Raw genomic sequence first — 14,982 nt, 5'->3', positions numbered from 1 at the left:
TTTGCCCTGGCTTTTAGCTCCTCAGAGTACAGTTTCCTTCAAAAGCCCGCTTACTTCAGGATACGACAACTTCTTAGCTTATCCTATCATCTCCTCATCAAGGCTTTCAAAACATTACCAGTACCTAGGAAATGTTTTCCTTTCCCCCCTTTCCTTATTTGTATTTTCCTCTGGGCTTTTCTCCCCTAGCCTTTAGTTTATTTTTATTCTGTGTTTTTTTTTTTTTTTTTTTTTTCTGGATTTCCACCTCAAAATGGCCCAGGATAAGGCAAGAGTCTCACAGTTCTGACCTCTAGTTCTCCTGACTGCTATGCTTATTATAGCTGCTATTTCTTCCCCCTTTTTTCCTTCCCCCTTTTCTTTCAGTGTCTACTAATTGTTCTTTGATTATTTCTTAAAGTTCATCTAGGCTGGGCGCGGTGGCTCACGCTTGTAATCCCAGCACTTTGGGAGGCCGAGGCGGGCGGATCACGGGGTCAGCAGATCGAGACCACGGTGAAACCCCGTCTCTACTAAAAATACAAAAAATTAGCCGGGTGTGGTGGCGGGCGCCTGTAGTCCCAGCTACTCGGAGAGGCTGAGGCAGGAGAATGGCGGGAACCCGGGAGGCGGAGCTTGCAGTGAGCCGAGATCGTGCCACTGCACTCCAGCCTGGGAGACAGAGCAAGACTCCGTCTCAAAAAAAAAAAAAAAGTTCATCTAGAAATTTTCTCAGCCTACCTACCATTCTACCATCTGAATTGGTTATTCTTCTATTGAAGTCTCTCTGGAAAGAAATTTTCTATAGCAAGTCAAAATTCCATGTGGTACAGTGTAAACCCAGTTAAAGACAGTGTCGTTTAGTGGAAGGAAAATGTGCTAACCGAACTGAATTTGAATCCCAGCTTCCCTACTTACTAGCTACATGACCATAAGCAACTTGTTTAATTTTTCTGAGTCTTGGTTTTTTTCCTCTACAATTATAAGAACACTATCCTCAAAAAGTTATTGTGAATACTAAAAGACAGTATGTGAACACTACCTAGAATATTGCCTGGGACATTGTTGTGTTTAATAAATATTAGCTCCTTTCCCTCCATTTCTTTTCCTCCTGTCTGTCCTTGCTAGAAACAGAAAACAGTTACTATATTCTGTACATTGGTGGGGTGTCTTCTTTTTCTAATATTCTAATTAACCTTATCTATGCCTTTCAATATAAGCAAGGGATAAGAATAAGTTTCATTTAATTTGGAGCAATATAATGTGATTAAGAGAGTCATTAAAAGTGCCAGTCTCAGAGTCAGACTGGTTGTATTTGAATCCAAGCTCTGCCTTTTACTAGCCCAATGATCCTAGGACACTTCATTAACTTCTCTGAGCCTCGGATTCCTCATTTGTAAAATAGAAGTTAACAAGTTAGTACTTCACAGAATTCTTGTGAAGACTTATGAAATAATCCAAGAAAAGTGCCACGCCCAGGGCCTTACATCTAAGTGCTCAATAAATGTTAATGTTAAATAATTATTATTTTAAATGTATTTAAAAGCCAATAAAATTAAATGTAAATGCTTCATATTTAGTCTGAGATATTCATTTCATAAAGCATACATCCTAGAGATTAAGACACCTTTGAGTTTGAAATAATTGGATTATGATTTAATTAGGATCATGTTTAGAACATAGGCTCGAGTCAAACAGATCTAAATTTGAATCCCAGCTCTGTCTCTAGTTGCTTGACCTGAGAAAAATGAATCAATCTTTGAGTCTCAGCATTTTCATCTATAAATTTTAACACTTACATCAAGAGCTCTGGTATATTCAGAATAGCATCCTGGCCAGCATCTTTTCTGATTGCCTACATTATTCCAATTATTAAATATTTTCAATATCACCCTGGTCTATTGGATTGGTGTAAGGATTAAATGAGGTAACAGAGGTAAAGGACTTTACGCATAGTAAGTACTTTATATATGGTCGCTATTATTTATTAATCAGATGTATTTGATATGCTATTTTAATGACTTTAAATAATTTTATATTTTAAACTGTCAACTAATTTCAATAATTTAGAAATTAAAACAAGTACCTTCATGTTCATTTAAAATAAATTCTACTGGATTACTAACACCCAGTCCTGAACAACGAGGTAGCAGCAAAATCACTTTAACTTTCTGTAACCTGTGATCCTTTGATTCAATGTTAATAAATGTCTCACGAAGTATTTCAATATCTGGGGGAAAAAAACACAGAAAATTTAATGTAAAATATTAATGAAAAATCTTAATGTAGTATGTGATTATATCTATTTATTCTACATTTTAAAATCCTCAACCTCACAAAAATTCATTTTGATGTAGTTAGAAAAGAGGGCTATTCTTCTCTGATATCTACCCAAAGTTAATACAGGAATCCTATTAATAGCATGCTTTCTCCTTCACCTGAAATGATGTTGAAATTTAAAATTAAATTCTCATTCTGAACTGCAGGATATATAGTAGGGGAGAAATGGACTGCAGAGGCAGAAAAATTCAAGTTGACTCCCAGCTTCACTGTTTACTAGCTATGCATTTTAATCTCCTGAGCCTCCATTTCCTTCTTCATAAAATGGGATGGCTACCTCATATAACTGTGGTGAAGACTGAGATAAAGTAGTTAAGCTTAGCTTGGTGTCTATTATATAGCAAGGGCTCAATATTGGTTATTTCCCTCTCCCATTCTTTATCCCCTTTTATGTTCTATCTTTTCTCCAGAAAAAAAAAAAAAAAGGTGGGGGAGGGTTATCAGAAACACGTATAAGTTGCAGTCCAAGGTACAGAATCCATACAAACTGGTATAAAATATCAATCATACCTTTAAGGATCTTGTGACTTAGCTTAAGAGAGTCTGCCTTCCCTTGTGTTATAGCCATCTGTGCCCCTATCTTACAGCCAACCCTCCACTTTTGCAGTGGCTATCACATCCTTCACCTGCTGAAAAATCACTCTTGATACGGCCCCACCTGCTGCCTTTCTCTTGCCTCACCAATTTTTCCCTCTTCCTTTTCTCTGTGTCTTTTAAAATTGTTTTTTCTGGCCGGGCGCGGTGGTTCACGCCTGTAATGCCAGCACTTTGGGAGGCCGAGGCGGGCGGATCACAAGGTCAGGAGATCGAGACCATGGTGAAACCCTGTCTCTACTAAAAATACAAAAAATTAGCCAGGCGTGGTGGCGGGCGCCTGTAGTCCCAGCTACTCGGAGAGGTTGAGGCAGGAGAATGGCGTAAACCTGGGAGGCGGAGCTTGCAGTGAGCCGAGATCACGCCACTGCACTCCAGCCTGGGCAACAGAGCAAGACATCGTCTCAAAAAATAAAATTAAATTAAATTTAAAATAAATATATATATGTGTGTGTGTGTGTATTTCTATGTTTACATAATATTTTAATGTCATATGTATATAATGTATGTAAGCTTAAATATATATTATTTGGTTTAATCTACCATCCTATTTGCTATTTGTCTTGCTTTTTTTATGTCCCCTTTCACTCCTTTTTTTTTTTTCTTTTTTTCAGACAGGTCTTGCTCTGTCACTCAGGTTAGAGTGCAGTGGCACAATCATGGCTCACTGCAGCCTTGGTCTCCTGGGCTCAAGCAATCCTCTAACCTCAGCCTCCCAAGTAGCTGGGACCACAGGAGTGTGCTATCACTCGGGTAATTGTATTTTTGATAGAAATAGGGTTTCACCATGTTGTCCAGGCTGGTCTCAAACTCCTGGGCTCAAGCAGTCCACCTGCCTCAGCTTCCCAAAGTGCTGGAATGGAATTACAGGAATGAGCCACTGTGTCTGGTCTTTACAGGAATGAGCCACTGTGCCTGGTCTTCTCTTCCTTCCTTCCTTCCTTCCTTCCTTCCTTCCTTCCTTCCTTCCTTCCTTCCTTCCCTCCCTCCCTCCGTCCCTCCTTCCTTCCTTCCTTTCCTTCCATGAGACGGAGTCTCACTCTGTTGCCTAGGCTGGAGGGCAGTGGCACAATCTCAGCTCACTGCAACCCCTGCATCTGGGGTTCAAGTGATTCTCATGCCTCAGCCTACCAAGCAGCTGGGACTACAAGCCTGTACCACTCATCCGGCTAAGTTTTGTATTTTTAGTAGAGACGGGGTTTCACCATGCTGGTCGGGCTGGTCTCGAACTCCCGGCTGCAGGTGATCCTCCTGCCTTGCCTCCTAAAGTGCTGGGATTACAGGCGTGAGCTACCACACCTGGCCTCTCCTTTTTTATCTTTTTTTAAGAATCATATTCCAATTCTATATTTCATTCCTCTCCCCCTTAACTATTCATTACACATTATTTTATTATGTGTTTATTTATTGTCCCAGAAATTATAGCACACATCATTGACTTAATATACTACTTTACCACTTCCTAGAAAAGCAAAAACCATAGGACACATTAATTCTATTTTCTTTCCTCTAAAATTATATGCCATGGTTGTAATTTATTTTAATTGCATATAACATTAAATATCTTTAGTCCCGCAGACATTAATTTGCAACCCCATTAGACATTAGATTATAATCATTTAGATTTACCTATGTACTTAACTTTTGTATTTTTCTTCATTTCTTTCAGCATCTCCACTTTTTTTAGAGACAGTCTTTTTTTTCGCTACGGTCTCGCTCTGTCGCCCAGGCTGGAGTGCAGTGGCGCGATCTCGGCTCACTGCAAGCTCTGCCTCTCGGGTTCACGCTATTCTCCTGCCTCAGCCTCACAAGTAGCTGGGACTACAGGGGCCTGCCACCACGCCTGGCTAATTTTTTGCATTTTTTAGTAGAGACGGTGTTTCACTGCGTTAGCCAGGATGGTCTCGATCTCCTGACCTTGTGATCTGCCCACCTCAGCCTCCCAAAGTGCTGGGATTAGAAGTGTGAGCCACCGCGCCCGGCTGAGACAGGGTCTTGCTCTGTTACCCAGGTTGGAATGCAGTGGCACAATCATAGCTTACTGTAACCTTAAACTCCTGGGCTCAAGTGGTCCTCCCACTTCAGCATCCTGAGTAGCTAGGACTACAGCTGCACGTCACTACATCCAGCTATATTTTTTTTATTTTTAGTAGAGACAGTGTCTCACTGTGTTACCCAGGCTGGTCTCAAACTCCTGGCCTCCTCCTAACTTGGCCTCCCAAAGCACTGGGATTACCAGCATGAGCCACTGTGCCCAGCCTCCAATTTCTTCTACCCAAACAGTGTATCTTTAGTATTCCCCTTACTGTGTCTACTAGTGACAGACTCTCAGATTTTGTCTGTCTGAGAATATCTTTATTTTATTTCAAAGAGTATTTTTGGTGGATATAAAAATCTAGCCTGGCAGTTTCTTTCAGCATAATGAAGACATTGTTTAATGGTTCTGGATAGTTTCGATTGAAAAGTTAGGTTTTAGTTTTATTGCTATTCCATTGATGGTATGTATATTTTCTCCCTAGCTACTCACCAATGCCTTTCTCTTTGGTTTTCAGCAGATATGCTATGGTATGCCTAACACATTACCTTAGTCTGTCTGGGCTGCTACAACAAATGCCATAGAATGAGTAGCTTATAAACAAAAGAATTTTATTTCTCACAAGTCTGGAGGCTAGGAAGTTGAAGATCAAGGCACCAGCAGATTCAGTGTCTGGTGTGGGCCCGCTTTCTTACAGATGGTGCCTTCCTGCTGTATCCTCAGTTAGTGAAAGGGGGATACCTAGGTCCCTGGGGTCCCCTTCATAATGGCACTAATCCCATTCATGAGGGCTCTGCCCTCACAACTTCCCAAAGGCCCCACCTCCTGATACCATCACTTTGTGGGTTAGGATTTTAACATACAAATTTTGTGGGGATACAAATATTCAGGCCATAGGATATGTTTTCCATGTATTCTGATTAGACTTTTACAGGGCTTCTTGAATCTGTGGCTTAATGTCTTTCATCCACTTTCAAGAATTCTCAGCCTGAAATTCAAATATTGTTTCTTTCTAATTCCTTTTCTCCTCTCCATCTGCAATTCCAAACACATATGAGATAACTGAATCACTGAGTCTCATGTGTGTCTTATGACCTCTTTCATATCCTTTGTGTCCCCATGCTTAAGTCTGGATATTTTCTTCAGGTCTATCAGTTCACTTATTGTATCTTCAGTTCTATGTAACTTACTGTTAAATCCCTATCACATTTACTTCCTAATTTCAGACATTGTATTTTTCAGTTCTAGAACTTTCTTTTAGCTTTTTTGATTATCGTTTCCAGTTCTTTGCTAAAATTCTAAAACTTGACATTTAGTCCCTCCAGCTTATTAATCATAGTTATTTTAAAGTGTACATTTTTAGTCAGGTGCAGTGGCACCTGCCTGTCATTTCAGCTACTTGAGAGACTGAGGCAGAAGGATTGCTTGATCCCAGGAGGAGATCAGGCTAGGCAACATAACAAGACCCTGTCTCAAAAAAATAAAACTAAAGTCCACATCTGATAAATCCAGTATCTCCAGATATGCTGTGGGTCTGCTTCTACTGCAGTGCTTTCCGTTTTAGTCATATCTTTTCTTGTTCTGTCAGTGTTTTATAAAATTGAGTGGTGGATATTGCATCAGAAAAAATTTAGCAGATATGGGCCAGGTGCGGTGGCTCACGCCTGTAATCCTAGCACTTTGGGAGGCCGAGATGGGTGGATCACCTGAGGTCAGGAGTTTGAAACCACCTAGCCAACATGGTGAAATGCCACCTCTACTAAAAATACAAAAATTAGCCGGGCGTGTTGGTGAGTACCTGTAATCCCAGCTACTCAGGAGGCTGAGGCAGGAGAATCGCTTGAACCTGGGGGGGCAGAGGTTGCAGTGAACCAAGATGGTGCCAACTGCACTCCCACCTGGGCAACAAGAGGAAGACTCCATCTCAGAAAAATAAAAAAATAATTAAAAAAAATAAATGAAAAAAATTAGAAGATAATTAGAAATGTAGGATGATGTTTTCCTCCAGAGGGAATTTACTTTTTTGCTTCTGGCAGGCAGCTAAGACTGGGCACTAGCAATCCCAGATCACCTTAATCTAATTGGGAATTAAGATGACTGGAATGGGGGTTCTAATTCTTTGGAGGACTGATCACTATCCAAGATATACTTCGGGGCTCCAGGTGAAATTCTGAGTATTTACCAGGCTACCTCTCCTGGTCAAATCCTGAATTCCACTTTTTGTCTCCCTATCCCTGTGAATCTGTTAAAAGTTTTGCTTAGTGTTTCAGCCTTGTAGAACCTATAATAAAATGTAATCTTTACCTAGCATGATCCAATGGAAACATTTTTAAAAAACAAGAAGCCTAAAAGACAGCTCCTAGGCCAGGCCTAGTGGCTCATGCCTGTAATCACAGGACTTTGGGAGGCCCAGGCAGGTGGATCACTTGAGCCCAGGAGTTTGAGACTAGCTTGAGCAACATTGCAAAACCTTGGCTCTACAAAAATTAGAAAAATTAGCCAGGCATAGTGGCATGAACCTTTAGTCACAGCTACTTGGGAGGCTGAGGTGGGAGGATCTCTTGAGCCCAGGAGGTAGAGGCTGCAGTGAACTGTGATCGTACCAGTGCACTCCAGCCTGGGCAACAAAGTGAGACTTCATCTCAAAAAAAAAAAAAAAAAAAAGACTTCGCTTCTAGTCCTAGATATTATCTTTGTCACTTAAGCACTTATGTAAGTATTTATTAAACAATAATCATTCTTATTTATTAAATGATAAAATTTCTACTTTAAATGTTTGAGCCTCTAATTATGTGAGCTAAATGTCAAACACTATTACAAAGTACCAAGATATTAATTTAACCTACAGTTGTTTAGCCAAATTAAGCAACATGGACAGCCTGATAAGATACAGATTAGTGAGGATTTTAAGATATTAGTTCACATATAGAGCTTTTACATTACAAAAAAACTAATAAATTAAAACTTTTTAATGTTTCTAAAATCCTGTAGAACAATAATCACCAAATGAAGAAATATTTTTACATACTTTTACATCCCATTTTTGTGAAAAGGGTCTTCAAGTCAGAATCCTTAGCTTGTGATTGTACTCCACACACAAATACTTTTGAGGTATTATTATTTGTTAAAATTGACATATGGGCAACTGTGTACCATGAACCTGTATTGACCATTAAGATATCATCATCCATATTTAATAAAGCCTTTACAGAATGGACAGCAAGACTTCGAGATTTGTCCTGTAAGACAAAGGTATGATTAGAATTTCAAAGGGTATGGCTAGAAATATAAGCTGACTTCTATTTGCTTTACATAAAAGAAAGTACCTCATAGTAATATTAGATACCTAACCCATTTTAGTTTTAACATCTTAATATATGTCTAAGTAAAGAGTTAACAAAGACAACTGATGTTTAAAACAAAGAGCTTAACTTTGTTTAGCCTAAATTATGACTTACTAATTTTTGTATAAAGCAATGCCAGAATCTCTAAAATATGGTCAACAGATTAATGATATCCTATCTTAACTCCCATTCTTACCCCTTCACAAAAACCCACTCATCTACTACTTCCATTTTCTCTTCCCCATTACCTTGTCACCTAAATTGCCACTAGCTCACAGAGATTAAAATTAAGATATTTGAGAAGCTCATCAAAGGGGGCGTGACAGGTTGAGCTTCTGCAGTTGATCTCAGTGCTTGATATGTAAGAGATTCTGCCCAAGAATATGAATGTGGAAAAGGGATAAGCCTTAGAAGATCAAGGTACATCTGAGGCAATAATTGGAATCTAAGGATGTAAAAATGAATTTAAACTACTTTTTTATACCTTTTATTTTCGTTCAGTTGAAACCACATTATACCTCACATTCTCTTCCTATATTGATAGTCTTTATACACCTCTTACAAATCAAAGCTATAAGACTATATTAAAGAAATTATGAAAAACTATTACAATTGCTTTTTTCATATGCAAGATGGCACTAGTATCTTCCCCAGAAAGGGATGGAAGAAAAGGTCTCATTGTACTTTCTCCTGAATTCTCCTTTAGGGGAGAAAAGTAGAACCTTACAGCTGCCAGCAGTGCAAATCTTCCCAATTATGGAATCTGGGAGAAGAATATGTTCTTTATAAATTCACATGAGACAAAAATGCCAACCAGATGCACTGATTGTAGAGGTATTAATTTTGTTCAAGGTGACAATTAGGCCTTATAAACCTCCCTGATAATCTATAAAAATATAAACAGTATTAGGTTTTATTTTTAAGTGGAGAAGTTCTTTGGCTAGGTTGGATTGTTGAGAATCACAATGAAAGTAAATATTAGTTTACCTGAAATATAAGTTTGTAATCTTTGAAAAGATCTATATTTATAAGATCATTTTTAAGATGAGATGGAAAAATTAAGACATCATAGCAATGTTGATCCACAGCAAAGACTTTATCATCAATATGCAATACAGATTTGACTTTATTATAGCCTCTTCTCTTCAAATTATTATAAACTTCTTCAGGGCTGTAAATACACAACATTAGCTTGTAATTACAAATATAATAGATTAAAAATGCACTTAACACTAACATCTTTTTCCTGTAACAAAGAAAAATATCACTTCATCCATTACATCTAATGGAACTAACAATTTTAACCAACAATAAACTAAAAGATAATTATAGGCAGAGAAGTTAACATATTTATGTAATTACCTTTGGTACTTTGGTCATAAGCTCTGGAACTTAACCCTGATTCCCTAATCACTCCCCTAGATGTGCCACCCCCACCTCTTAAAAAGGTAATGCTTCTAATCACATTATTTTAAAAGGATGGAGACTTGAAATATAAAGAATTTGATTTAAACACTTACCTGATTTTACAAGTATTTATCCAAGCATAAAGTGGTAAAGTGGAGGCCCTTAGTTCCTGTTTCCTAACTGTTTCTGGAAGGATGTGGTAAATTGAAAGGGCATCATGCTTGATTCGACATCTTGCCAATGCCGCAGCCAACTTTATCTTAAAACTAGAGACAGAAAATCCATCCTTAATCTATTGCATTTGAGACAAGACTATCAATTGTCCACTGGAAACTCTAAAAAATTACATTTAGAATTTTAACAAATAATAATTCTATTTCAAATTTTTGAAGTCTAAAATAAAAATGTGTTATATTTGTACATAGAAATACAAGGCCGGGCGCAGCAGCTCATGCCTGTAATCCCAACACTTTGGGAGGCCGAGGCAGGAGGATCACCTGAGGTCAGGAGTTTGAGACCAGCCTGACCAACATGGGGAAACCCCGTCTCTACTAAAAATACCAAATTAGCCGGGCGTGATGGTGGGTGCCTGTAATCCCAGCTACTCAGGAGGTTGAGGCAGGAGAATCACTTGAACCCAGGAGGCGGAGGTTGCAGTGAGCCAAGATCGTGTCATTCCACTCCAGCCTGGGCAACAAGAGCAAAACTCTGTCTCAAAAAAAAAAAAAATGAAAAGAAAATAGAAATCCAATAATCCTGATTTCTTTCATTCTGTTTTTGCTGCCCCTGTATAGCTGTGCAGCAATTTCTTAACTATTACATTAATTGCTGGTTGAAAGACAAACTTTTTTTTTTTTTTTTTTGAGATAGAGTCTCTGTCTGTCGCCCAGGCTGGAGTGCAGTAGCATGATCTTGGCTTACTGCAACCTCTGCCCCGTGGGTTCAAGCAATTCTCCTACCTCAGCCTCCCGAGTTGCTGGGACTACAGGCGTGCACCACCACACCCAGCTATTTTTTGTATTTTTAGTACAGATGCGGTTTCGCCATGTTGGCCAAGCTGTTCTCAAACTCCTGACCTCAAGTGATCCGCCCGCCTCAGCCTCCCAAAGTGCTAGGATTACAGGCATGAGCCACCGCACCCAGCAGAAAAACAAACCTTATTTATTGAGAAGGGTCTAGGATTTAGAGTCAGACAAACCTGAAGTTAAATCCAGGTTTTATCACTTACTAGCTATGTAACCTCAGGAATGTTACTTAATCTCCTTTTTCAGCCTAGTTTTCTCATCTGTTAAAGGTGGTCAGCTTACCTTGTTATTAATGTAGTGATTATCAATCATGTATGCAAAATTCTTAACGCAGTGCCTGGCACATAGCAGGCACTCATTATAGGCTAGTTATTAGTATCACAGATGGCACCAGTATAGTCTTGATAAGATTAAAGAACTTTCATGAGTCTGTATTAAGTCCTTCCCTGTTCTGAATGTCCCATGCTTCAAAATTCCAAATCACAAAAGAAAAACAAGAACTGGTTAGCATCACCATGATGGCTCAATGATTTTTCTTGATCTCATAGCCCAAATTTTTAATGAATGAGAACACAGGACTTATTCCTGACCCATATTCATAGCATTTTCACAGTAGGAATCTAACTGAAATCAACCTCAAGTATAACCTTGAGTGAGAAATAAGAAGAGATGTCACAAAACAGTCAAATACGATCTGAGTTGTGGTTGGTGGGTGGTACAGAAAGGGAGGACACTTTCTGTCAGGCCCACCTAAACTGTTTCAAAGAATGCTGGGAGCCAGGACAAGAGGGGTAGTAAATGAGCATCTCTGTTATTTTTTTTAGCACCAACTGTTAAATCCCTACTTCTTTTCTTCATACCTGCAGTGTCCTTATTCTACATTTCTTATCTACTCAATAGAATGAGAACATCTCACCCAAAAAAAGTTGTTTATGTGGGAATATTATGTGTATGTATATGAGAGAGAGAAGATAGGGGAACTTGGGAAGGAAAGAGAAGGGTGGTCAAACATTAAGCCTTTTGGGACTACGATAAAATTAGATTTGTCTAGTTCTGTGTCTAAATGTCACAGGACTACGGCAGTGGATACTAAAAAAATGACATAGTACATTAATGCACCTCAAAAAATAAATTAATGTAAAAGGGGTGAGTTACTGTTCTATATTATACACTGTGAGATATTCTGAGTATAGACTATTTTTTATTAACAGTACTTGCAAATACCTTAGTTCAAATTTATCATAATAAATGCTATTTACTGAATTATTCAATCATTAAGGACTAAAAATATGAAGCTGAGAAATATATATGTGCTGTGTATATGGGAGGAGTGTAAGGAGAAATAAATCTCCAATTTTCCAGATAGTAAACATTTTGGACCATGATTTTTAACAAAATTTAATCCTACAAAAAATAAAGTGTACATGCAGTTATACAGATTTTTATGTAAATATACTATATTAGACTTACGGCAAAGATCAAATCCATATGTTCTTAAAATAACCAGACCTATACTTCTGTAGATGAAGTATCCTATCTTGTGGCTACTAAAAAAAGCTTCTTCCATAGCTTTAAATAAGGAGGACTGCAATGATGAAAATGGTAGCAAAGTAGCCTTTCCCAATATTCTTGATCCAGAAGTCCTTTTTCTGCTACAGTTTGTATGTTATCACAGAGAGCTGCCTGATTATCTTTTTTACCATTATCCCAGTTACACACACAGTCAGAGCTTCCTTTATGATATTAAATATTATTAATAATATAATAAAATTATATAATTATAAATATATATTTATATAGGCTTAAATTTTAGATGAAATCCATCAGCCACAGGACAGAATCTAAACTTCTTATGAGGAAATTCTAGGATCTTAATAGTTCAACCTGAACCAACTCCTCCTGTCTCAATTCCCATCACTCCCATCCAGAAATCTATTGTCAGTCATGCGCTGAACTATTTGCCACTCCTATGGTATGCCATGTCACATCTCCTCTTTCTCTCTCTTCCATATTCTCTCTCTCTCAATTATCTGAATTCAGGTAATTTGATTGCAGAGTTCAAGCCCAACTGGCGTGCATGAGAGAGAAGAGAAAGAGAGAAAGACAGAGATTTTTTGGATGTAGGAAGTGAGAGTCAAGCCAGTTTTTCCAGTGTTTGGTACTATAAAATGTAGCTCCCGTGTTAGGGAGTTGTTGGCAGCCAAGCTTCTTATCCTGGAAATATAGAATGATAAGAGAATGGAGGCACAGAGAAGCAGAGACCAGAGTCCTGATGATTTTGGAGTCACAGGCTCTAGTTAGTAGAAGCATCGCTACATCACCACCCTTCCTGTAGCCTCATGTTCAATTCTTCCATAAATGATCTTAAAGTCCCTCTTTTGCAGTATCTGTCAGTTGCAAAAAAGAATCTTAACTAATATGCCATTTTCCCTCAGTTTATTATTTTTTATTTTTTGAGACAGAGTCTTGCTCTGTCACCAGGCTGGAGTGCAGTGGTGCAATCTCAGCTTACTGCAACCTCCGCCTCCTGGGTTCAAGAGATTCTCCTGACTCAGCCTCCTGAGTAGCTGGGACTACAGGCGCACGCCACCACGCCTGGCTAATTTTTGTATTTTTAGTAGAGACGGGGTTTCACTATGTTGGCCAAGATGGTCTCGGTCTCTTGACCTCATGATCCGCCTGCCTTGGCCTCCCAAAATGCCAGGATTACAGGTGTGAGCCACCGTGCCCAGCCACCTCAGTTTATTTTTTAATGAAATTGATTTTACTCTTTTTTGGCTTTTTACTACTTCTTTTGGCCTTTTGTAATATACATTTACATTTTTAAAATTTTCAGAAATATTTATGTAGTTTTTGACTCAAGTTTTTGAATGGCATTACCAATGTCTAACATATCAGAACTGTGGTTCTCTTTAAATATAAATTGAATAAAGTCATCTGCTGCATAATGACATTTAGGTCAATGATGAACTCTGTTTATGATGGTGGTCCCATAAAAGTTTACTACGGTAGTACCTTTGCTATATTTAAATAGGTTTAGATACACAAATACATGCCATAGTGTTATAATTGCCTACAGTATTCAGTACATAACATGCTGTGTAGGTTTGTAGACTAGGAGCACTAGGCTATACCATATAGGATAGGTGTACAGTAGGCTATACCATCTAGATTTGTGTAAGTATGTTCCCATCAGAAGAAATCACCTAACGACACATTTCTCAGAATGTATCCCCATCATTAAGTGACACTTGATTGGAATTTCTTTTCTTTTTTGAGATGGAGTTTCGCTCTTGTTATCCAGGCTGCAGTGCAGTGGCGTGATCGTGGCTCACTGCAACCTCTGCCTCCTGGGTTCAAGTGATTCTCCTGCCTCATCCTCCCAAGTAGGTGGGATTATAGGCATGCACCACCACACCCGACTAATTTTGTATTTTTAGTAGAGATGGGGCGTCTCTATGTTGGTCCAGCCTGGTCTCGAACTCCTGACCTCAGGTGATCCGCCCACCTCGGCCTCCCAAAGTGCTGGGATTACAGGCGTGAGCCACCAAGCCTGACCTTGATTGCATTTTCTTAATGCCAAAAGATAATCTTCAATGAACTGCTTGAATTTCCCAGAAAAATATAAAATCAGACATCTGCTTCAGACTCTTTACTAGGTAAGTGAAACAGGTGAAGAGTTTCTGAAGAAGGAGCGGAGAGAATGTGAGAGATAAAACCCATGAACAAGTATTTAAAGGGCATTTTGGCAATTAGAAATTCTGGAGCATTATGGGGAATGAGAGAAACTGGGGAAGATAAGAAAAAGAATATATCTGAGCAAATGTGCCTTATCCCAAAAATGCATGTCTGGTTTAACAGTCATAAACCAGTCAATGTAAATCACCTGGCCACTTAATACAATAAAGAAGAAAAACAATCACTTCAGTCTTCTAAAACTGTTCTCTGTTTTCTTAACTCAGCAAGACTGCTATTTTCTACTTCCTGCATTGCAGTTTGAGAATTCTTCCAGGCATAAAGCCAGGACTATTCTAGAGCTCACCTCATTTGTTTTGTTCTTTCAGGGATCAAGTTTCTGTGCTGCTTCTTGTCTAATGTCCAAACCTTTACGTCCTATATTTTGGCCAGTTTTCTAGTTGTTTACAGTAGAAGGGGAAGTCTAATCCAAGATATTCTATCATGACTATACAATTACATTTTGAAAATATCACTCTACCTGCCATGTGGAACTGATTGCAGGAAAGTGAGAGTTATAGGC

General features: G+C 38.6%; 1 protein-coding gene across 4 annotated transcripts in view; it reads right to left on the bottom strand.

The window, feature by feature from the left end:
* Positions 1-14,982, bottom strand: part of NSUN7 (NOP2/Sun RNA methyltransferase family member 7) — a 48,329-nt gene that overhangs the window by 17,385 nt on the left and 15,962 nt on the right. For 3 of the 4 annotated variants that reach the window (XM_055246451.2, XM_055246448.2, XM_055246447.2), the window contains exons 5-8: positions 9,813-9,965; positions 9,280-9,463; positions 7,977-8,187; positions 2,066-2,209 (exon numbers count right to left, since the gene is read on the bottom strand). In XM_055246451.2, coding sequence (XP_055102426.1) covers positions 2,066-2,209; positions 7,977-8,187; positions 9,280-9,463; positions 9,813-9,965 — 692 coding nt within the window. The remainder of the gene's footprint in view (positions 1-2,065; positions 2,210-7,976; positions 8,188-9,279; positions 9,464-9,812; positions 9,966-14,982) is intronic. The other variant, XM_055246450.2, reaches the window with a different exon arrangement.

The sequence above is a fragment of the Symphalangus syndactylus genome, chromosome 16 (assembly GCF_028878055.3).
Source record: "Symphalangus syndactylus isolate Jambi chromosome 16, NHGRI_mSymSyn1-v2.1_pri, whole genome shotgun sequence".
NCBI classification, from domain to species: domain Eukaryota; kingdom Metazoa; phylum Chordata; class Mammalia; order Primates; family Hylobatidae; genus Symphalangus; species Symphalangus syndactylus.
The sequence above is the reverse complement of the archived record's forward strand: the minus strand, read 5'-3'. Positions and strand labels throughout refer to the sequence as shown.